The 23,495-nt window shown below is 46.4% G+C and overlaps 1 protein-coding gene across 1 annotated transcript in view; it reads right to left on the bottom strand.

Moving 5' to 3' along the window:
- CACNA2D4 (calcium voltage-gated channel auxiliary subunit alpha2delta 4) overlaps window positions 1-23,495 on the bottom strand; it is a 121,702-nt gene that overhangs the window by 58,983 nt on the left and 39,224 nt on the right. Inside the window, exons 20-28 of the mRNA XM_088166047.1 lie at window positions 21,781-21,852; window positions 17,475-17,536; window positions 16,706-16,773; window positions 16,544-16,589; window positions 15,010-15,107; window positions 12,799-12,892; window positions 11,711-11,806; window positions 9,377-9,504; window positions 5,878-5,958 (exon numbers count right to left, since the gene is read on the bottom strand). Of these exons, the coding sequence (XP_088022173.1) occupies window positions 5,878-5,958; window positions 9,377-9,504; window positions 11,711-11,806; window positions 12,799-12,892; window positions 15,010-15,107; window positions 16,544-16,589; window positions 16,706-16,773; window positions 17,475-17,536; window positions 21,781-21,852 (745 nt within the window). The remainder of the gene's footprint in view (window positions 1-5,877; window positions 5,959-9,376; window positions 9,505-11,710; window positions 11,807-12,798; window positions 12,893-15,009; window positions 15,108-16,543; window positions 16,590-16,705; window positions 16,774-17,474; window positions 17,537-21,780; window positions 21,853-23,495) is intronic.

The raw sequence follows: 23,495 nt of genomic DNA, 5'->3' as shown, positions 1-23,495 counted from the left end.
ATGAAGAGTGCAAGAGACACTGGTTTTGGCACACTAACATGTCATGGGGACACTGTGACAGCAGAGTAGTGGCTCAACCCTTAGACCAGCCAAGTGTGTTCCCACTGATAGCAGCCCCCAGGCAGATGTCCTGAGAGGTGGAGAAGGCACAGCTGCTGGTAGCATTAAAATCAGCAGCACGTCTGCCTTACGAGTGTCCCAACACTTTCCATGACTCATTTCCAGGGCACGGCCTGTTCAGATGTCTCTGATTTTGTCGGATCAAATGGATGCATGAGAAACTGCTCGGGCTTTGGGGATTGCCAGAAGGGGCTGGCATCACGGAAAAACCAGACATAGCAGGTGATGGGCTGAAAATGAGTTCTCTTCCTTTGTATCCACCATACCACTGCATGCCAGGGGGACCATGATTTCCATAAAGGCACCTGGTGATGCCTCAGGGACTCACAGAAGTCTCTAGACTGAGAAAACTCTGGCACAACCTTTGGCACAAAAAGAGGGACAGCATTCCCTCTGAATACTGCAGCACACATTCAAGAGATCAGCTACCCTCGTCTTTTATATGGGTATCTTAATGCTGCTTTCTGAACCAGCCTAGTGAAATAATTTTAATTCTCCAGTTTATATGCAGCTATTTCCATGGAAAAGGTGCTTATGCTATTAGAGCTTATTTCCCTGCATTTTAACAGCTTCTACTGATGCTACTGTCACTTTCCAGAGAGAAAGCTGGATCCAAGCAACAAAACTGTAGGAATACAGAATTGTGTGCAGATTAGCTTGAAAAGATGCCACAGCAACAGTCCTGCTGAAAAAGCCACCTGCCCCTCCTGTTCCTGCTTGCTGGTAGCAGACAGCAGGTAGCCAAAACTGGAGATCAAGAAAGAGATGGAGAGACATCAAGCTGGCCAGGAATTGCTTTTCAAATGAAGAGCTTCCATCAGAATGACAGAGGCTGGATTTTAACCAGAGGTAAAATGGCAAAATTACTCCCCATTACCAACTTTTCAGACTGATTGATTTCAAATTCTTTTGGAAAAAAAGAATCAAAATATTTTTTAAAATCTGCTCCTGCTGTGAGTACAGATCTTTTCTGAAAATACTGGTCTCGATAACTCAGTGTCCCAAAACTCTATCTTTAAAACAGAGACATTTCTCTTCTCTGCCCCTGGTTTGAGCTTCCCTAGTGCTCTCCCCAAATACATCTCCATGAATTGCTGATGTCATGGGATAATGATTTCACTGTGGTCCAATAACTGCTGGTAAGAACAGCTACTTCCAATATCAACAGAGGAGAGAAGTGTTGTATAAAATAAACCTGCATCTCCCAAATGCCTATTTGGAATATTTTTCTTGGACACCATGTGCATGCCCCATTGTCTGTTTCCCATCCCTGCCACGTGACAGCCATGGCAGGGATCCTAATCCTACCTGTCCCTGTTGGGACTGGCAGCCAGCTGACAGCCCCAGAAGTTGAACAGCCAGAAGGTCAGGCAATGAAAGAGACGTCATCCACAGCCCAAAGTGACAGCTGAACTCCTGCACAGATTCCAGCGGTTTCACTGAGGCTTTAAATCACTAAAAGCTTCTGTCAGCAACTCCATGTGATTTCTGCCTTGCAGCCTGAGGATCAGAAAGCCCCAGGCTACTGACTCACGGGAGGGAGCAGATGACAGTGCTATCTGGGGCAGGACATGGCTTGGGGAGAATGCCATCACCATTCCTTATTTCTCATTTCCAACGCAGTTAGTGTGCGTGAAAGGTACTGGACTGACATCCCAGGAGAATAGCTGCCTTCTAATTAATTATAATTAATCATCCAGGCATTACTTAATGTTTGCATAGTGCTTTGAAGTGCCAAAGTACAATACAGCAGGTAGATAATATTCATTCCAAGAAACAGGTATAGTCAAGCCAGGGTTGCCTGTGTGGCTTCCCACCAAGGAGACCACACTGACTCAGCTCACACCACGTCCTCCAAGAAATCCATGTGTACCCTGAGCCCCCTGTGCACCCGTCCCAGGCCCATGGAGGAAGGAGAGGGATGGATGAAAAGGGATGAGGATAGGACAGGGCAAAGGACACTTCCTTTGCCTTCTGAATTTGGCCACCTCTCCACCTGGAGTGTGGAGTAGCATCTCTACAAGATGGAGGAGCAGCTCGGACTCCCCCTCAAACTCATTCTGGGATTTCCCACTGAGCTAAAACAGGCTGATATGGGAGGAAGGAGGCCCCTGTGCTTCCTCCTCCATCCCTTCTCTCAGCCCTCCAGGCTGCAACTCTCTAATCCCATCTGACTGCTCCCTCACTCCCTGACAGCAGCCAGGCCTGTGTCATCTTCCTGGACATTTGATTTTACCAGTTTGCCTTACCCTGCCCTGGCTGGGGACTGCCATTCATCTGCCAGAAGAAAAGGGGCCCAATGCTCCCTGTCACTGGCATTCTCCCCACAGGGGCACTGGGGGTGCTCCCTCCCCATGAGCATGGCTGTAAATCCTGGAGCTTAATTTTTCACTGCATGCATAGTGAACATTTCAAAGTGCTTACAAATCCCCTCAAGCACCATCAAGTCAAACAAGTGACAGTAATGATCAGTGGCAGAATGGCAGGCCAGTTCATACCACTGATTCTTTCATAAGGGCACCTAAAAAGTCTCTGTTGTTCCCCTTTTACAGAACTGTGGCTGCATTTATTCAGAAACTACAAGTCTACCCAGATATTTGGCTTTCTAGGAACCAGTGCTGGGTACCAAACTTCTGGTAGTATTGTACCTAAATTACCATGGTATCAGTCCCAGTAAGGGCTGATGGCATCAGAATAACAATAACAACAATCTGCATCTCATTCTGCTCTGATTGCCTCTTGTGTGCCTCCACACTCCCTCCCCTTCCTTCACCCCTCTCCTGTACCCAGGATGTTGCAGCTCTCCACAGCATCATTTCTGCTGCAGCCTCTCACAGTCCCCTAGAATCAGGGTCTAACCATTCAGGATAATTACATTACTGTGAGAAGAAATGAAGTGAGATTTACATCCTTACTCTCTAAGCTGACATCCTCAAGAGAAAATAGTATTTCAATTGGTAATGTGACTACTAGTTACTGCCCTTGTTTTTAAATGACTTCTACTATGAAAGATTCAGATGATGATTACTGGAAACGAAACAAATGGTAATAGAGCACTTTTTTCCTCCCTGAACCTCCCCAAACGTGGTGTAAACTGACACCCAAGCCAGCACACGGAACCTATCTTAGCAAACCTTTGTGCTCCTGCTGAAGTCAGTGGAGGCTACAGCTGGGGACAGGAAGAACTTTGGACCCTCTGGGTGGGAGTGTTTGCCCTGATGCTATCATTTAGCCCACCCATACCATGGATCAGAGATGGGCTGTTTTCATCAAAGTATGAGAAACCAGGAATGAAGAACACCCACCATGTGTGAGGGTACCAGAAGGTGCTTGTGGTCAGGCCACTTAGTGTACCTGCTAGGGAGAGGGACCATGGTACCCTTAAGGAGCAAAAGCAATTGAAAATTCATTTGTGTGCCTCAACTTCCATGGTTTCCAGTGAGAAAACTGGTTCTGCATCATTTCCAAAAATGACAGATTTTTCACCTTATTGTTATTGTTTTGTTTGTTATGATTTGTTTCCCTATCCTCTGCTGTTTCCTCCACCCCCTGCAAAGGATCCTGCCCCTTCATGGCATGTCCACACAGACAGTATTCAGCACAAGTGAGTGGGTGGAAATCTCCACAGGGAAAAGTGCTGCTGACAGAAGAGAAATGGCTCTGTCAGGGACAGATCCTCCTGCCACTTGTTCTTGCTCCAGCGCTTCCACAGAGAAGTTTCCTTCCTTGTATTTATGCTGAGTGCCAGATTGTCCTGGTTTCAGCTAGGGTAGAGTTAATTTTTTCTCAGTGGCTGTTTGAGTGCTGTGTTTTGAATTCATAATGAGAATGTTTTGTTTTTTTACTAAGTGTTTATCCTAAGTCAAGGGTTTTTTTTCTTTGTCTCATGCTCTGCCAGTGAGGAGGTGAACAAAGGAAACTTGGACAGGTGACCTGAACTGACCAAAGGGACATTCCACACAACAGAACATCATGTCCACTGTAGAAACTGGGGGGAGTTACCCAGAAGAGGGACAAGTCTGGGTTTGGGAAGAGAGCTCTGGCATGGGTCAGTGAGTGGTGAGCAATTGTATCTTGCATTGCTTGTTTTTCCTTTTAATTCTTTTTTTATCATCATCATCATCATTTACCATTATTACTGTATTTTAGTTAATTTTCAATTATTAAACTGTTCTTATCTCAAACTGCAAGTTTTAGTTTGATTCTCCTACCCAATTCACCAGGATGGAAGGGTGAGAGGGACGTTGGGTGAGTGGCTGTGTGGTGTTTAATTTCCAGCTGGGCTTGAACCACAACACAGATGAACTGCCTGTGTGCTTCTTCTCTAATCCACAGGTCATGAAAGGGAAGAAAAAAGATCATAAAAACAAACTTTAAAAAAAAAAAGTTCTTCTCTCAAATTAATGCTTAGAAAAATGTTTCAGTGCTGTACAGAGGCCCTTGGTGTGGTTTCAATGCTCTTTCATTTTCTGCTGGGTGTAACAGTGTGAGTTGGTATCAGTTTTGGGAGCAGTTTCTATCATCCAAACACCTATTCATGTGAACTTTGCTGGAACCATTTCTGTTCACAGTCTTTGGGCAGACTTCATAACAATTTTCTGGCTTTGGGCATAACAGTGAAATGTTCTATTTCATAACACTTCAGCTTGTAAGTACTTTCTCAATGCCCAGGTGATAGTTAAAGTGTATCACTGTCTGCTAGAACTTACTGAAATCCTGGAAATTAAGGAATGCTTCATCAGATGAAGTTGAATTGCTACAGTTTTACTGACTAGCAGTACTGAAGAACATTCCCTGTCTCCTACCCAGCCTAGGCAAATGCAATGGCAGACTCTGTGATCTGAAGGATGGCCTTCTCCCTACAGGGTGCTCCTGTAATGAAGTTGTTCTTTGCCCATTATAGTTGCCATTCCTTCCACCATGCAAGGCTCCATTAGCACTAACCATTCTTTCCCAAGAAGCTTTGCATCACAGCATAGAATTACTCCATTACCTGTTCCATCAGTCTCTTCCTCTAGTCACTGTTTCCAGGTATAAAACAATTTCCATGGAGCTGCATCTTCTCTTACCCCAGTATTCCTATTCTGAGTGGTTAAGTTGGATATGGTTACTGATAATGCTGGTTTGTTTTGTTAAATGGCTGCTCTGCTTCACTTCTGAGCTCCATGTACTTTCATAAAGGCTGAAGCCATTAGTACAGAAAATGGTAAATCTTCAAAAGCTTTGGGAAAAGCTTTTGGAAAAAATGTGCTGCATGAATTTTCCAAAAGAAGATGCAGTCTAGTGAAGGTCTGTCAAAAGGAGTTTAAAGCTCAGATACAACAAAAAATTTGGCAATCTATAGGTCCGACTTGGAGTTCTAGCAACATGCCCATTCCACCAGCAGAAGTTATTTTTCATTTGAGATAACAATGGAGATGCATACACATGATGCTATTCCAAAGCCAAAAGCGTTTCCTGCGAAGTTTTAAACTTGCACGGACTTCCCAACCTACTCCAGAGAAAGTATCAATCCATAAATTCACCAGCACTGGAGATGGGAAGCTTCCATTCAAACAGCCCATTTCCCTTTCAGAAGCCTGTCAGCCATTCAGTACCTGTTCCATTATTCTCTGTTTAGCCTAGTTCTCAATACCACAAGTTATTGTGGCTCCTGTCACTTCCCTTGAATGACAAGCTAACAGCTCTGAGCTCCCACACTCAAGGCAAGATGCAGCCATTTCATTCAAGATAAAAAGAGAAACCAGAATGTCCTACCTGCAGCAATTCCCATCTTCCCGTCCACAGACACAGACACAGCCGTGCTCACTGTCACCACTTTAGGCAGGCCACCCCCCTCTGTCAAGACACAAATACAGCAGGCTCGGTTAGCTTACCCCCAGAGAGGAATAGAAATGCAGCAGGAGCAGCTTGCCCACACATTTTCCCATTCAGGACAGTGTGTACATATGCCTCAATTCTGAAACATCCCAGAATTTCGAGGGTTCATCTTTCCAGACACCAGACACAAGAGCAGCCTAATGGGCTATGAGTAGATTTTATTTTTAACTTCTCTATGGTTCATGATAAAAGTGGCATCCTTAGCATAAAGGAAATGTCCAAGGCTGCATGGGGGGGTGTTGGGTTGAGCATCCTGGTCTCATGGAAAACATCCCTGCCCGTGGCAAGGGGTGTGGAACTAAGTGACCTTTAAGGTTCCTTTCAGCCCAAAATCCTCCGTAATTCTGTGATAAAATATAAAGGTTTGGCCTCCTCTATTTTGGGCATGTAGAGCTTCTCTTAGGCCAGAGAGCTGTTCTGCTCAATGCACCATCTAAACTCTGTGGACAGAGGAGAAGCAGGACAGGTAATTCTGATAACACCTGCACAGCAAAGGCCAGGCTTATGTCTAACTCTTACCCAAGCCAGGGCAGCACTACAAACTGCAGACACAGCACTGCCAGGTGCTTCCAGAATGCACTCCATTTCAGAATCCAACTCTTCTGGGACTTTGTTGCCTGAACTCCCTTATGCCCCAGGGTCTCCCAATTATCCTTGAGCTGCTGCTTTAAGCATCCTGTAGGTCCTGTGACACATCTGCCAGCCCTGTGCAGATCTCTGATCTCCCATGGGGCATTTAAAATCATATGGCTGGATAGGCTCAAGCAACTGAACCTCATCTCTCTTTGTCAGTGCAGTTGTTTCAGCCTGCAATTATCCATGTGGCAGATTCCATTTCTGTATTTTTTTTTAAGTGATTAGATTAGCTTCAGCTGGGCATCTCTTTGGGAATTGCCAGGGGACAGTTTGAAGGCCAGTCTGATCTATGTAGTCTGCACCTGGTTTCCTCCTCACATGCTCGATGGAAATCCAGATGGGTCAGGGATTCTTTCTTCCCCCACTCCAGCATTTCCTTCCCCACAACTCCAGCATCTATTACTGCTTTCCATGTCTGCCTTCATCATTCTAGGTGTGTCCAGAACAAAATTCAATGCCTACCACAGTTTAGCCTGCAGACTCTCACTATTTTGTTCTTGTTTTTTGATTGAAGCCAGATTATCCTGCTCAAGTGCGTCAAAAGCAGTAAAACCTTTATGAAATAAATACTCAGCTCACATGACTTGAGCATGATCCTGCCTTTATGGTGAACCTCATATTTCTTGCTCTCGGATGGGCCAAAGAAGCAAAATACAATTAGGGTCTCTAGAAAAACCCCCCCACCCAACACATAAAAAATCTAGGTTGCAAGAACAGTTTTACTTGACATGCAGAGGCTTCCCTGCTGCCCTTTTATTTCTGAGACTTCTGGACGCTGGAAGGAGGTGCTGTGCATAAATGACTCTGGTGACATGCAGTCATTTCCTCCTCAACAGAGAGCTCTTGGGGGTTTTCTTTCTTAGATGATTAGAAGTCCATTTGCCATGAAAACCTCCAGTCACAGCAGGGGACTTGTGGAAAACATGAAAAGGGGAATTCAGCATCTGATAGAATTTAATAAGAAACTGGGTGGCCTATTTTGGCTGAAATGTGGGGCAGCCCTGCTTCATCAGATGATATGGAAAGGCCTGGGCTCTGCTTTACAGTGAACCACTGTCTCAGAAGCACTGGGTATTATTTCCTGACCCTTTCCAGGCATATTGTGTGATCCCATGGATCACAGTCTCTCTGAGCCCAGCTGCTCATCCCTAAAGATTAATAATCTCCCTTGCAGTTTAGGGCACAAGGTCTTCAGGGCCAAGTGCTGCTTCTTACAAGGTGCCTGCAGGGTTTCCAGGTGAGTGGGGTTCTGGGCTTCACTGAAGCTTCTGACCTATGGTCGTATAAAACAAAGAATAGTGCCAACTACTCATTCTCTGTCTTTACCCAAAAATAGCTCTGACTTCTAAGAAAACTACAAGCCACAACCCCAATGTTTAGCCAGCAGTGACTACTGTGGCCTGGGTAATGGATGTCCTAGGAAGTCCCACAGGGTGCCACTGCCTGGTTTTCTAGCCCACACTCTGTTCCAAAGAGCAGATACCATGGCTTGCAGGGGTGTAAAAGGTCCCTCCTGCCATCTCTCCTCCTCTCTCCACACTTGTCTTTTAAGTGAGATGTAAGGGCGTTGGGGGGAGAGAGGCTTTCGTAGGTTTCAAGTATTTTCTCTTTCCATTCCTTTCCCTTTACATCCTGGTTCATCTCTTGCCTCCCAGGCTGGTTTTCTTTTTGCTACTTGCTTTCCCACCCACCAGACTCCCACCACTGTGCCACAAAAAGCTTTAACAGCTCCAGTGCTGAGCTCCGTGACAGAGATGGAGAACTAGGGGCCAGGGAGGAGCACAGAGGGGATTTCTGCTTTTGTGGAGGAGTCTCACATGAATATTTTGTTTTGCTTGTTTGTTTTTAGGCCCTTCTGCTCTCTTCCAGCCTTTGAGAAGGTCCTGGCTGGCCCTGCATGCTCACAGGAACCAACATCCTAAGCAAGAGATATTGAAAAGCCATTCCTCGCTTTCCTCTGGTGTTTGAACTTCTTTGCTGAGCAAGAGATGCCATATTCTAGTACTAGGATTAGAAGGATGCAGGACACCAATGCTATGGAAAAGCCTTCCCCTCCACCCTTTTCCTCCACCACCTTCCATAACAAACCCATCCTTTCCTGTCATGGAAAGTGGTGATGGAAAAACTGACACCCTCTGAACTTAGACTTCCTGACTGTTTGCTGGTCCCTCACCAGTGCCAGCTGTTACTGTCATCCAGCAGGGCTGATGTCGTTCCTTCCCAAGCCTGGCCACACCTTTGTGTCTCATTCCTTCTGCTATACCTTTCCTGTTCCCTTCTCATGTTTCGTGTGTGTTCCAGCCCCAGAAGTACCTTGTGTTCCCCCAGCTCCCTCTTCCCTAAACCTTTCCATCTACCAAGCCCTGCATGTCCATTTCCATGTCCATTACCATGTCCATTTCCATGTCCATGTCCATTACCATGTCCATTACATGTCCATTTCCATGTCCATTTCCATGTCCATTTCCACCCTCTGCTCCTCTGTAGCCCTGCATTACTCATTCCTGACTGCATTCTCCGCACCTTGCAGCTTCTGCTCTCAGCTGTGATCAGTATCTTGCCCATGAGCTCTCTGCCCCTCACTAGTGCAAAGGTAACGCCAAGAGAGGAGGTCTCAGCGCTTCCCACTCTGCGGGAAGCAGTGATAAAGGGATTGGGATGGGCTCAGTGTGGGATGAAAGGTGTGGAAGACTTTTTTTCCTCTTTCCCTCTCTCTGCTCTGTGTTCAGGCTGGGGTTACCTGAATCGTCTTCTGAGACAATGCTGTAGATGAAGCTGCCGGGGGGATGCTCGGCCGCCCTGCGGTACCACAGAGGGAAGTGGTCCATGGTGAAGATGCTTTCCTTGTCCTTCTGTGTCAGGAATTTCCTGCCGGGAGACAACACGTTGTGTTACAACACGGTGTGGAGGAGCGGCAACCCTCCTCGGTGCAATGCAGGGGGACACCTCATCACCCGGGGCTTTTTCCATGGGCGAGGAGAGGCGGTGTCGGTGTGGCCGCGTCCCGCCGTGTCCCCTCGGGGCAGGGCCGGGCCCTCTCTCGTTCCTGAGGGGCGGCCGCGCCCGCCGCGCCTCCCGCGCCCGCCGCCAGGTGCCGCTGTTGGCCCGGCCCAGGCCCGCGGCAGCCCCGGGCGGGCTCCGAGGGCCGCGGGCTCCGAGGGCCGCGGGCTCCGAGGGCCGCGGGCTCCGAGGGCCGCGGGCTCCGAGGGCCGCGGGCTCCGAGGGCCGCGGGCTCCGAGGGCCGCGGGCTCCGAGGGCCGCGCAGGGTGGGGGGAACCGGGCAGCATAGAAAGGTCACCGGGCAGCACGGAAGGGTCACCGGGAATGACACCCCGGGGGCAGCGCCGCAGCGCAGGGTGGGCGAGGGAAGCACGGGTGCGGCTGGCTTGTGGCCATTACATACTGCAGGGGATGGGGAGCAGGTGAGGAAAGGGGATTAGGCGGTCTCCTACAAAAAAGGACCACCCACCCCAAACATAAGGTTGTGCAACTGTGTGTGAATCCTCATCTCCTCAGGAGATGCTCAGAGCAGAGACCTTACAGCAACCTTCCAGTGTCTGAAGTCCCTGTCCAGCTATGGGGAAGCTGGACAGGGACTCTGTTAGGAACTGTAGAGATAGAGCAAGGAGAAATGGGTACAGATTGAAAGAGGAGAAATCTAGGTAAGATACTGGGAAGAAATCTTGTACTGTGAGGCTGGTGAGGCACAGGTTGCTGAAGGAGGTTGTGGATGCCCCAACCCTGGCAGTGTTCAAGCCCAGGTTGGATATGGCCTTAAAGCAACTTAGTCTAGTGGGAGGTGTCTCTCCCCATAGCAGAGTGGGTTGGGAACAGATGACCTTAAAGGTCCATGCCAACCCCTTAAATTCGATGATTCTGTGATTCCTAGAGAGGCAGGAACTGAAGTGCTCGAGCAAAGAGGGGTTTCTGAAGGCAAGAGGATGTGTCCTGGGAGCATAGCAAGACAGGCAGTGGGTGTTCTGGAGAGACCTCATGAAAATCAGGTCATTTGCTTCCCTGGAGGTTCATACAGCCTGCCTGGCAAATCCCTTTGTTTTCAGGCTCTTGTTTTGCTGCATATTTTGATGTAATGATAATTCCTCATTTATGATTCCTTCCTTTCAGGGGATTCCAGATGCTCCTCCTATGGGATATGTGGAGGTCTGTCCCTGCAGTGTGGTGACTGTGACTGTTTAAAGCACTGAATGCTGTTCCTGATGAGCACTGGGGAATCGGGAATCATCACATTAGCCTCCTGCAGCACACAGCATTTCTCCCTGTTGCCAGAGACTGACTACTCTGAATTGTTCAGACTGCTTCAAACACATGAAGAGTGTCACCTTTCAGGCACAGCAGAGCTTGAGTGTAGAGCTCGTGTTTGGGGAACTCGGGGACAGTGAAACAGCTGCCAAGAAGCTAATGACCACCATCCACATGGTCCCTTTCTGTTCCATCTGCTGGTGTGCCTCTATGACCTGTCCTTTCCTATGGCAGCATGCACCAGCCTGCGTATCCAGAATGCAAACTGCCCTTTCCATGTCAAAACCCTTCAGTGCACACACACTGCCTTGAGGGAGAGGACAAAAGAGTGAATGGGATGTGACAGATGTCAGTCACATCACTTAACGCCTCACTGGGATGCTGCTGCTATGTGGGCACTGTGAGAGGCAGAACAGCATAAATCTGGAAGAGGAATTGAGACACAAAGATCAAACACAGCCAAGCTGGAATGTCGCTGGGGCACTGGAGTGCAGAGCCTTTGCACTGCACAATGGTCCTGGGGAGATGTAGTAACTGTGGGCATTTTCTATATCAGCTCACTGAAGTCAGGGAATGGTTGAAGGGTTTCATTCAAATGAATGCACTTTGGCACAGTATTTTAAGAAAAACTCAAAAGGACCAGAGGAAGACAAAGGCCCCCCTACCCTGATTCTGTGAATCAGCATTAATGCCATCAAGGTGTTGCTTCTTTCCATTCTATCTCCACAAAAGCATTTCTAAGGCTGGTGGTGATTTCCTGCTGTCCCTTCAGAGACCCTGATAGCAACCCCCTAAATGCAGTTTAGGGACTTACTTGTTGGAAATCTTCTCAGAGCCCACATACAGGGCACTCCTCATGAGTCCAGCCCGAGTGCCCAGAAATGCCATCTCAATGCCTGCCTCAGTGTCCCTGTGGAACAGAAACACACAAGCAGAAGCAAACAGCTCACACAAGAAGAGCCATGATCCCTGTCCCAGGGTGAGGGCCTTTCAAACTTGAAGCCACATCTGGAGCCCTGGCCCCAGTATAACCAATACAGGTTATATTTGCAATATAACCCATTTACACCAGAAGTGGTACTGACTCCTCCCTGCTAATGCCAACAGGTTGTTACTGGATGACAACTAGCAGGTTTAACCCTTGTGCTCAGGTTTAAACCTTTGAAGTCTGCTCACTTAATTCTCTTTCAAGAAGGCCACAACCTTCTTGGCCTCTGCTAGCTCTGCTCCAGGCTATTCTCATGAGGCTGAAGTGCAGGAGAGGAAATGCAAAAGGAGAATGGGTGGATCAAGGATGCAGAAAATGGCCAGGGTAGCAGAATGTGACCAAGGAGGGTGTGTTGGTGTAGCCATTTAAAGCTGTGCTGATAGTTGGATGTCCTAGCAGGATTGTCATTGGCTCAGCTTCTGTTATTGTAGGGATACAAGGAAGTGAAATGGGGACAGGAGTCCAGTGGCCATGTAAATCTCTAAGAAACATGTTGTCTGCTGAAAGATCTGTGTGACATGATACAAGACACCACAAGCAACAGGTGCCTCAGTGGAAATAATAAAATACAAAGTTGTTTACTGAAGCCAGCCTATCCACTGTCTTCCTGAGGTTCAGTCTGGAGGTACCACCAATAGAGACAAGACCAAACTCCTTTTCTCCACTAGAAAAACCCTCACCAAACTAAAGACTCTCCCAAGAAGCCCCAGCTTACTGGAGTTCACTCCTGAGAGACACTTTTCAAGCTATTTCTAAAGATATTGAGCTATTGCTATCAGCTTTTTGAGCTATTTCTACAGTTTCTTGTATGCTGTGCAAAAGTTTATGATTATTTCAGGTACTGCATAAATCCATAGAATCTGGAGATGCATCTTCAGTGGTGTTCTATCCATATTTTTGTCTCCTACACTTACAAGGACATGTTGAGGGCCAGTGTTGTCCAGTAGGCCTCCATGGGGGCAGTGACCACTGCATCGAACAGCACTTCCTGGACCAACTCCTCATCACCTACAGAGAAAAAGGAAGAAGAAAAATCAGGAGAGAAAGACATGCTTTTCCCTAGATGTGTTAAGAGAGTCCCTTGGTAAGAGCATCTGCCTGTCCAGGACAGTGGATCAATGTGGCACAAAAAAGAGGCCTCCAACTGTAGGGCAGAGAAGAGGTCCCAACACCCTGGGTGGTGGAAAACACAGGAGCAGATGTTACAACCAAGATCACAGAATTACAGAATCAATGAGGTTGGGAAAGACCTCTGAGATCAAGTCCCAATGACCCAATACCAGCATGTCAACCAAACCATGGCACTGAGTGCCAAAAGTCCAGTCTTTCCTTAAACACCTCCCTGGGTAGCTATTCCAATAACTAATCACCCTTTCTGTGAAGAATTTCTTCCTAATCTCCAAAATCATCAGACCACTTTCCCTGCAAACTATGGAAAGGTGGTGCCCAAACAAGTGTGGGCAAGTGAGAGGCTTTCAAATGAAGTTATGAATTAGACCATCACTTGACTCTTTCATTGAGCCTCAAATCCCTGCCTTGACCTTTCTTCTGGGTATCCTGTAGAAAGGATACCAGCCAACATCTTCCACTCAAGTAGGTTCCTTCAAAACCACTAGAGACTTTTTTTATGGCCTCTACTCTGTCCCTTTGCTCACTGGCCTCTCTGTTATCCCCCCCTTCCTTCCTGTGAATCACAAAACATTTTCCTGTCCTGGTTTTCGCCAGATGCTCAAGCCAGTCCTGGCTACCAGTCTAATCCACTTTGGACTGGAGCTAAGAAGTGATTAGGAAAGTTCAAGGTATCATCATGTACTAAATGACATGCCCCAGAACCCCATTTCTCTGACCTGCTTTGTTTCTGTATTGCCCTGCTTGCACTAATCTGTGACAACATGGTGACTATCATGTTGCAGAAATGCCCCTTTCAGTGCTGTTCTAGATGAAGCCACTTCACCATTTCAGTGTTTCTGGCACTGAAACTTTCTGGGTTGATGTTCCAGGTGTCCTTTAATATTTTAGCTGAAGTTCTCCCAAATTTCTTTGTCATAGATCTCAGGATCCTTCTCTCCATATGTTGTTATTCAAGCCTCAAAATGAGAGCCTACCATGAGATCTTTCCCTCTTCAGGTCCCCCATATCCAGGATTCATGTGTTCAAATCATACTTGTTTTTTACTCCACAGCACTTCCAAGCCTACGTATTTCTCCAAGTCAGCTCTCCTGAAACTGGAGAGCTCCTCCCTGGCCTCTTCAACTCAAACATCTCCTCTTTGCAGCCTACTCCAAGGACAGCCAGGAGGGGTCTGCTCACATTGTGCAAGAGAGGAAGGATTACTGGATTGTGGTTAATTTTACTTTTAAGAGATTCCCATCCTCGTGCCAAAGGTTTGTGCCTCTGAAGTGCAGCATTACATGCAAAAGCTTGTACTTGGCACAACTAAAGGGTCTGAAGGACATCCTAAAACCAAATTGCTGTAAGGAATTCCCATGCACCATCTCTGACCCCTGATAGAGATCTCACTCTTCAGTGGTGCTGCAACAGCTGCAGGAGAATGGAACCTGGTGCAAGGGATGGGCAGCAGGGGGAACAGGAAAGATAATAATCATGTAACCATTTTTTTCTCCTAGATCAGTTACCTGTTGTGTTTGGAAAACTACATTAATAATCCTTGTTCTGAAAGAACCCATCTCTCCAGAGGGCACCACAAGCCCTTGGAGGATGATGCCTGGTGTCCCTGGGAAAATGAATTGTCTCAGCACTTTTCCTTTTTCTCCTGCCATCGCCCCCTCTAGGCCAGTCAGTCAGTTCGTCTTAAACCTGGTGAGCAGCCCCTGCCAAGCTCCAGTCAAGCCTTCCACTTTCCAGTATTTCCTATGCTGAGACTTTCAACATGGCTGAGTTATGTGTCGGCTTTGAAACAGAAAAAAATCCTCTGATGGAGACAAGGAGGTGGCTCCTCAGCTCATTTCCACTTGTGAATTAATCCGGGCTTGAGTTCAGTCCTGCCTGTGTAAGCAAGTGCCACAGGGGCTCAGTCTGTCACTAATCAGTTAGTCACAGTCACTTCTCCCTTGTGATGGGTACAGGAAAACCCCAGCAGGGCACTTTCAGTGCCTGGGACTCACATTCCAGGTCAGGCTCCTCTCCAGTGAGGAAACGGATCACAGCTTCCAGCTGGCTGAGCTTCCTGTGGTCGGGATCAATGTCAGTGATGCAATAAATCCTGGTGGGATGGGAAGAAGAAACCCAAAAGGGCAAAGAGAAACCACAGTCAAACAAATGCTCCTGGATAGCAACTGCAAAAAGGAAGTCAGCAAGAAACCTTGGTCTGCAAAGTCTTTACCACTGCTGCATGTTGTGCCCACTCTAAATCTAACAGTGTGGCTGTAAGTCAAACCCTACCACGAAACCAAACACCAATTAACCTGACTGCTGTGCTCAGTAGGGTTGCTGTGTTCTCCAGCATAAGCTCACAATGCAACAGAGCTATTCCAAATCCTGCCAGCAGTTTCCTGTGTTATGTTGTGTAAGATGTGTACGTGTGCCTGTATAGACAGTAACAGTGTGATGGAGAGACCTGAAAAGCAGAGGGTCATGTGCAATGTGAGACCAGACTAGGAGCAGAAAAAATAACAGACAGAGGAACAAAGTGTGAGATGAGGAATGATCTTGCAGTGTGATATGGTGACAACAAAAGCTGTCCCACAGGGACACAAGTGCAGAAGTCTCAGGGCACAGTTTGGGGAGAAGCAGAAGAATGTATTAGAAATGCTCTGTGCTATAAAGGAAACCAGTCTTCTAATCCTGCTTCCAATTTTTATTGCTCCATTGTCAGGACAAGGGAGAGGAAGGGGTTATAAGAGAGAATTAAAACTCATAAAGGGGCTGAAAGGAATGACTTATGAGAAAAGTCTAAGAGAAATGAATATGTAAAATGTGGTAAGCTGACACCTGAAGTCAGGAGTAGAAGAAGTTGCTGTTTGTGTCTCAAATGTGCTGCTTGTGAAACTTGACAGTGTAATGAGAGGTGAGATGGGGTGCAGGGCTGCTTGAATACAGTTATTTTGGCTTTGATACAGGCTGGGTTCATGTGACTGAGTGGGACTGAATGTTGGGTTCATGAAAACCCCAAACCTCACAGCAATAAATGGAAAGTGCCGTGCTTCACCCTGTTTCAAATCCAAACCAAGCAAAACCGTAAGTTCTGCTTGCTCTTGAAACAGGGGTCATAAATCACCTCCATGTTCACTAGAAGTTAGGTCTAGGCTCAGTTCAGAAGGATGCCAACCAAAAATAAACTAGGATTTAAAAAAGCATTTCAATCTCTCACCAAGCTTGCAACAAAATTCTCTAACAGGTCTGACATAGTGTAGGTTTTGTTAAGACAGTTCTGAGCAATATGAACAAGGTAAGTCTGAGCACAGAAGACTGAGGATAAATCTCAGCTGTTCCTTAGGAGAGGAATGTGCCAAGTCTTGGTGGGATCTCCCAAAGGAAGAGGTGCAACTCAGTTGCCTGGAGGCAATCAAGTCTTTGCAGGTACAGCACTGCTTTTTTCCCTCGGCCACAGAGGGCGGTGAACTCAAACCAGATTGCTGGGAACTTTGCCCAAATATCATGACAAAGTCCTGTGTCACTGACAGGATTTCCTCCACTTACCATTCATTTGCTAAAGACAGGTCTGGCTGGAGCAGGTCGTGCAAACCTGAAACCAGAGAGTACATAGAGTATTCAGCTAGGAAGCAGACAGACACATACAGGCTGCGAAGGGGAAGTGGTGACATTCAGAGCAGCTCCCTTGTCCCTTTCAGATTACCCTACCTTCTTCCACGGAAGTGTTCCCCAGCAGAATGTACTCCCCGTGCCCCCTGGACAACACAACACCCAGGCTGCAGGCAAGAAGGAAAACAAAGGGCTTGTCAGCAAGGAAAGTGTCATTCCCTGCAGTTACAAGCCTTAAAGACATTAACTCCCTCCACAGCTATTAAAGAAAAGAACATCATCGGAAGAGGATTAAGTGAGATCTGATTTCAGCACAGGGGGCCAAGGAACCTGTCTGTGGAGCTGTGAGGCATTGCTAGTTACAATTTTTTTGGCCAACATTGTGGGTTCAGGTCCATGATAACGTTTCTCAAATCTCTACCAGTTTCAAACCATTTCAGCTGGGGGAATAAAACCAACACCCCCCCTCTCCCCCCCCCCCCAATCCCCCCCCCAATTTGCTTCATTTGTTGTTTGTTGGCTTATAATTTTCAGTGTATAGCAATGTTGGGGTTTTTTTAGAGCCATACACCAGAACCATATACCACATTGAGTGGGAATGAAAATTTAAGCTGTATCATTTCTCTGAAATTAAACAACATGCTTTACCTAAGGTATAGCTTTTGGACTCTGAATTTCAGGTAAATCATAATATTCCTTTTGAATTGACCCCAAATAATATTTTAATGGCAATAGGAACAAAGAAGTCAATTATTCCTACTGCTCTACTCATGACTTCTAGCAAGATTTATGAAGAGGGGGGACTAATCTGCTGTCCCTGATCAGACTTCTGATACACTCTATTGGTGCCACATGGGTCCTTGCTCACCTGAAGGGTGTGCCACTGATGTCCGTGAAGAAATAATCATTGGTGAGGAAGAGAACTCGTTTCTGAAATAAGAGAATGAATAAGAGAGACCATCTAACAGAGTAAGGGTACAATGGTGAAGGGGACCTGGGGTAATGTCCCCAAGGCTGAGCAAAACCAACACCTCACACCTTGCTAGGCTGGCTGGAGGCTGGGATGAATGTGCAGTATTCAGCATATCCAGCACCTTGAGACTTTCAGGATCCAGGCAGCCACTCTATCTTTCCAACAAGGGCTGCAGATAAACCTTTCTTTGTTCTACTCCTGCACTGGCTGCAGGAAGGGGTGGAGGGAAGCTGCCCTCCCTCTCGTCCCCTCCAGGCACAAGTGCTGGGCCCCTGCTGCTCTTCTACTAGACACAGCAACCCTGACAGCTTTGCATATCATCATCATCATCATCTCCAGCGGCAGCAGGGCTCAGGGGCAGATAGGAAGGAAGGATGGAGTTGAAGGAGAGGCAGAATAGCAAACCTATCCTCTGTGTGGGTGGGCAGCCAGGGCCAAGTCTCCCCACTCCTGTGGGAAATGCTGATATTCTTGACATTTACTTTCATGCCAAAGTGGGACAAAACATTAGCATATTCCAATTTTGTTTAAAAAATCGGTTTAAAGAAATTTACATTTTCAATTTGGGAAAAAAGTACCGTTTCAGATCCAAGCCATTTTGATTCGCATGCAAATATTTTTTTTCAGACTGACATTTCAACTGAAGACATTTCAGATTATTGAAAGCTGCTTCAGAACTTCATCTGTTTGCCAGACTGGCCTTTTCCTGTAGGAAAGTGTTGATTTCAGTGGAACGCTTTTCCAAAAGAGAAAAGTTTCTGGAAAGTTTCTATCCAAGCCTTATGCCAGTATATGAACCCTAATATGTTTAAAATCCTAGACCCAGTCTGAGAACGAGGTGAGAGGATGTGTGTGGGAGACAGGGGAGTGAACACAGAAAACTCAGTGTTCCCCAGGGAAAGTCGTGCCTGCTCTAACCTGCTCCAGCTGAGCAGCCCTGGAAGTGGAGTGAGGCACAGAGGGCTCCAGTTCCACAGTGTGCACCAAGTTTGTGCTCACTGTGCTGACAGGGATGGGGGATATCATTAGGTGTGATGGGGATTCAGGATATTGTTAGGTGAGGAGGTGGCAGGTGGCTTAACCCCTTTCCTCCTCTCTCTCCATGTATGGCAACTGTTCTGCTGAACAACAGGGTCTTCTGCTGGGCCAAGACCACACAGAATCACAGAATCCTTGAGGTTGGAAAAGACCTCTGAGATCACTGAGCCCATCCTTTGACCTATCACCACCTTGTCAAGCAGACCATAGCACTCAGTGCCACATCCAGTCATTTCTTGAACACTTCCAGGGATGGTGACTCCACCACCTCCCTGGGCAGTCCATTCCAATTTTTAAATAACCCTTTCCATGAAGTTATTTCTCTTTAATGTGCAAGATCTTCCAAAGGGCTGTGATACCCCTAAAGAATATCACTTGGTGGTGTTTTGGTGGCTGTGGGTGGTACAAAAGGTATTAACCCTCCCTTTTCTTGCCTGTCTTGATCTCATCATGGAGGCAGGGAGGCAACGGAAAAGACCTGGTCACTACTCTGAGACCCTTTCCTTTAGCAGGGCTTGTTCTGTTCCTCCTTTTTTCTCTTCACCTGCCCCTCTTCTGGTGACTGCTCAGCCAGCCCCAAGAGAGCTAAAGGTACCACCACTTATCCATGGGATGGAAAAGAAGCAGAGGCACCCTTGAGCCAAGTGGGGCCGAGGATGATCGGGGAGGACTTTGCTACATAGGGGGCTCAAGGAAGGAGAGCATGGGCATGTTGGCACAGTGACAGGATGGCTGACTGCCATCCCCTGCAGTCTGGGAACATGTGGATTTCCAGACTGGATGCTGTGCTAGGCATCCAGGCCTGCCTATTGCCATTACCAGAGGTTTCCCACAACTTCTACCCTTGTCCTCTCTCTTTTGCTTTCACAGTCGCAGCCCTTCTGTACTCAAGCTTCAAGCAGAGGCATTTCTGCCCTTAGAACTCCCTAACAACTGCCTCCTGTATTTGTTCCTTATTTTTTTCCTCTCTATCTCACTCTGTTCTCGATACCTTCCTGAAATCAACGTGGGGTATCGACATTTACATGGCTGACAGAATAATTTCTATCCCCTTCACTCAGATCTGCTCTCCACAGTCTGGCCACCTCGTGCTCTTTGTTTCAAGGCTCTGTCAGCACTTCCTTTGTTTCTGTGCTGCTCTGCTTCATCAGCTAGCAGAGTACAAGTGGGAATTACTAAGCTTCATTTCTGGTTTCCACTCCATGTGTATTCTGATAATAGTAAAACTGTCACAGACAGCCTCAGTCCCCTATTGTGCTTCGTAAGGTTTCCAGAGCAGCAGAATGAAACAAATAATATCTCTTTACCAAGGCTACTTTTTGTTATCTTCTTTTCCCTCTGGGTAGGGGAGCAGAAGGAGGTCTCTAAAATATTGAACTAAAAGATATCATTGGATGACTCAGAAGTGTTATTGAGGGCGCACAAAGGGGTTAAGCTAGCAAAGAAGCAATCTAGACCTACAAAGAATAGATCTTGCTCTAAAACCTTGATTACTTTTCTGATAGAGAACTAAGGAAATGGATGAAGGAAATAAAGGACATGCAATATATCTGAGTTTATATAAAGTACTTGAAACAGCTTCTCATGAACTTTTATTCCAAAGAATCAATTAAAGTGGGCTTAAATAAGATATGAAGGGAGAACTAGCTGCAGAACTGTAAACAAAAAGGAACAGTAAACAACAGGCCATCGAGAGAAGAAAATCTAATGGGAGGAACAGATTCTGCCTTAGCAGCCCTTCTGTACAGGGATCTATCTGTAAGACAAAATAGAACATTTCTCTGCATACTGAAAAAAGTGTTTGAGCAGCCCTTAAAATTAGAAAGGCTGGATGAAAAGGAGAAATGAGTTTCATGTGGAAAAATGGCAACTGGAAAAAATAGCTAAGAAACACAGAAGTGAGGGCAGCAGTTCCAGTGCAGCTGTGGGAGGGAGAAAAAAATTGAAGGGACAGCAGAAAAGAGATTTGGGGACTCCCTGTTCAGAAATACCCTATTGCAGAGAATGGCTGCTCTATACAGAGCAACAGGGAAACAGTCACATAATTCAGTGAAGCTCTGGTACTTGGGCACCAGAAATGATAGAACAATCAACAGGAACAATCATAATAGCTTAAAATTGTGCAAATATTTCAAATGCAGATGTTAGCAATGCCCAGGAGAAGAAAAGCAAAGCCATCGACAGGTCCATGAGAGTTGCAAAGACCAAGAACAGAGAGAAACAATGTAGTGACAAGATCTAGCAGGACAACTATTGAGAGGAAAAAGAAGGGTGTCTTCATTAGGAAATGGCCCCATTTCAGCAGTGGCTGTGAGCATTTGGTTTGTGGGAAATGGCCCCATTTCAGCAGTGGCTGTGAGCATTTGGTTTGTGGCTTAGCATGGGAGTAGTTCAGCCAGTCACTGAAAAAAAATGCTCTCTATAAAGGGTGGAAAATTTTCCTGAAATATAGAAGACTTTTGGGCAGTGTAACTTGCAGGACTCTGGAATACTTCCTAACAGGAAATGATGAAAGCCAAAATCTTCGAGAGAGTTAAATAAACATGAATGAAAAAGTACCAGTGAACATAAATGTACGAGATAATTTTGCACTGATTCCAAAGGAAGATGTATAACCCTGCCCTAGAGCTGGTAGGGAGTGTTCAAAAGTCACCATTTCACTAGGACTTTTCATAAAACATCTGCAAATATTTGGATAGAATTTTAATCCTGGATCTAGGTAAAGGGAATCACATTCTGACGAAGTGAGGGACAAAGTTTTCATGAGTGGTTTTGGGTAGGGAAAGAGGGTGGCAAAATAATCTCCAAATCTCCTTCTGTCTAAGTCAGTTCAGCATAGTCTTCCCCTATTCTTGAATATCTCTGATTCATTTCACAGCCCTATAAACAATGAACAACAGGCTTTTTGGCTTTGCCTGGACAAAATAGGGAGCTGAGAGACATTTCCAGTACCTTTCAGAGAGCAGAATCTTGGTGGGTATAACGAGCACTTCTAATGATGCTCTCTTGTATGTCTTTAGCACATGCATTTTATATGTGGTGAAATACTAAAATCCTCACACTCAGGAATGCCAAACATTAAAAACCACATCCTTTGTGGTTTTTCAGCGTCCACTTCCCATCCACTCCCCTGTGTGACCTGAACAGAAGGATAATTTCTTACCCCTTTGTCCACAGGGACCTTCACATCCATAGAGAGGTAGCCTGTTTCCCCATTGATCATGGCACTTCTCAGCTGCAGAGGTGAACAGGTTTGGTGTTAGTGTCTCCAAGCAAGGCCCAGCAGGAATTAACAGAGCCACTCATCATTAACAGACAGGGGCTGGCAGAAAGAATCACTGTTGGTTCCCTCTCCTCCCCAGCTCTGTTTTGCTTCTTTTAAACAGAAATCCTGTTTGCAGTGATCAGAATCCTTGGACAGTCAAGCTGATAAGTGATACAGGATAGTAATACTTTATCCTGAAAGCTTATTGATATGTCTTTTAGTAAAAAGAAAGGATCTGGAATCTCTGAAATTGCCAGCCCCAATTACAGACTTTGCTGTTTGGCAGCCAGAAATTCATTAGCATGGTGCTTTGAGAGCCTGGAAGAGGAGAAAACTGAGAAACCTACTAACTCCCTCAGATTGAATCCAAAGCTCTTTGACATTTTAAAAACTGATTTATAAATTATAGGCTGTATTCAGCACCACTTCTGAGGCGCAGCAAAGCAGCTGTTTAGCACAGCAAAGCAAGACTGTATGAGAGCAGGGTAGGCAGTGAGAAGACCACTTTATTCAACCCAGGTTCCACAGGTAAAATGTAATTTTCACAGTGACTCCCAGCCTCTTGCAAGAAAGAGCCAGGAAATTTTTCCAAAAGTACAGAGGCTTTGACTTCAGGTCCAGCCTGCCAGAGCATATCAAGTCTATTGCTTCAGGCTGGTTAGAAAAAAATAGGTGGGAAGTAACTTACTCATTCACAAATTGTTTCCTTACTTCCAGAGACAGGCCTCCATTCAGGTGCTAGCCAGTCTCAACTGCAGTGGCTTTACAAGGCCACGGTTTTGTTTATTATGGCTGTTTGATGTGGGTTATTTACAGACCTAGAATATGAAGCTCATGTTTCCCAAGGCCCACATCTTGGAAATGAAAACATTGACTGGTACTATTACTCCTTTTTGGCTAAGAGTGTTTGACCTTCTTCCAGAGCCTCAGCATACTCTCTGTTCTGGTCTGACAGCCTGCAAGATTTGCTATGGGTTCTGAGTTTAGAATCATGGAATGGCCTGAATTGGAAACAAAGATCACTGAGTGCAGCTCCTGGCCCTGCACAGGACACCCCAAGAGTCACACCATGTGCTCAAACTCTCCTTGAGCTCTGGCAGGCTGTGCTGTGCCCTCTGCCCTGGGGAGCTGTTCCAGTGCCCAGCCACCCTCTGGGGGAAAAACATTTTCCTGATATCCAACCTAAGCCTGCCCTGGCACAGCTCCAGGCCATTCCCTCGGGTCCTGTTGCTGTCACCACAGGGCAGAGATCAGTGCCTGCACCCCATCTTCTTCTCTCAGGGGAGCTGTAACTGCAGTGAAGTCTCCCCTCAGTCTCCTCCAGGCTGAACACACCAAGAGACCTCAGCCACTCCTTGTATGGCTTCCCCTCCAGACCCCTGACCCCTTTTTCCCTTTTCCCCCTCACATTGTGAATATCTGTGTGTTGCCAAGCCCAAACCCTTGCTGCTGCCTGGCTGCAGGTTGCACCATTATGCAGCAGTTGGTGTTTTTCAGACAATGCCAACTTCCCTCTCCTGGATTTCTTTTTGCAGCCAGCTGTATCACACATCATTAGCACTTGGGCATATTTTTCCAGCCTGAATGTGCTGCTTATCAGTGTTGCTGAGATT

This window comes from Sturnus vulgaris, chromosome 5 (assembly GCF_052056855.1).
Source record: "Sturnus vulgaris isolate bStuVul1 chromosome 5, bStuVul1.hap1, whole genome shotgun sequence".
Classification (NCBI taxonomy): Eukaryota; Metazoa; Chordata; class Aves; order Passeriformes; family Sturnidae; genus Sturnus; species Sturnus vulgaris.
This window is presented reverse-complemented; position numbering and strand designations above follow the sequence as displayed.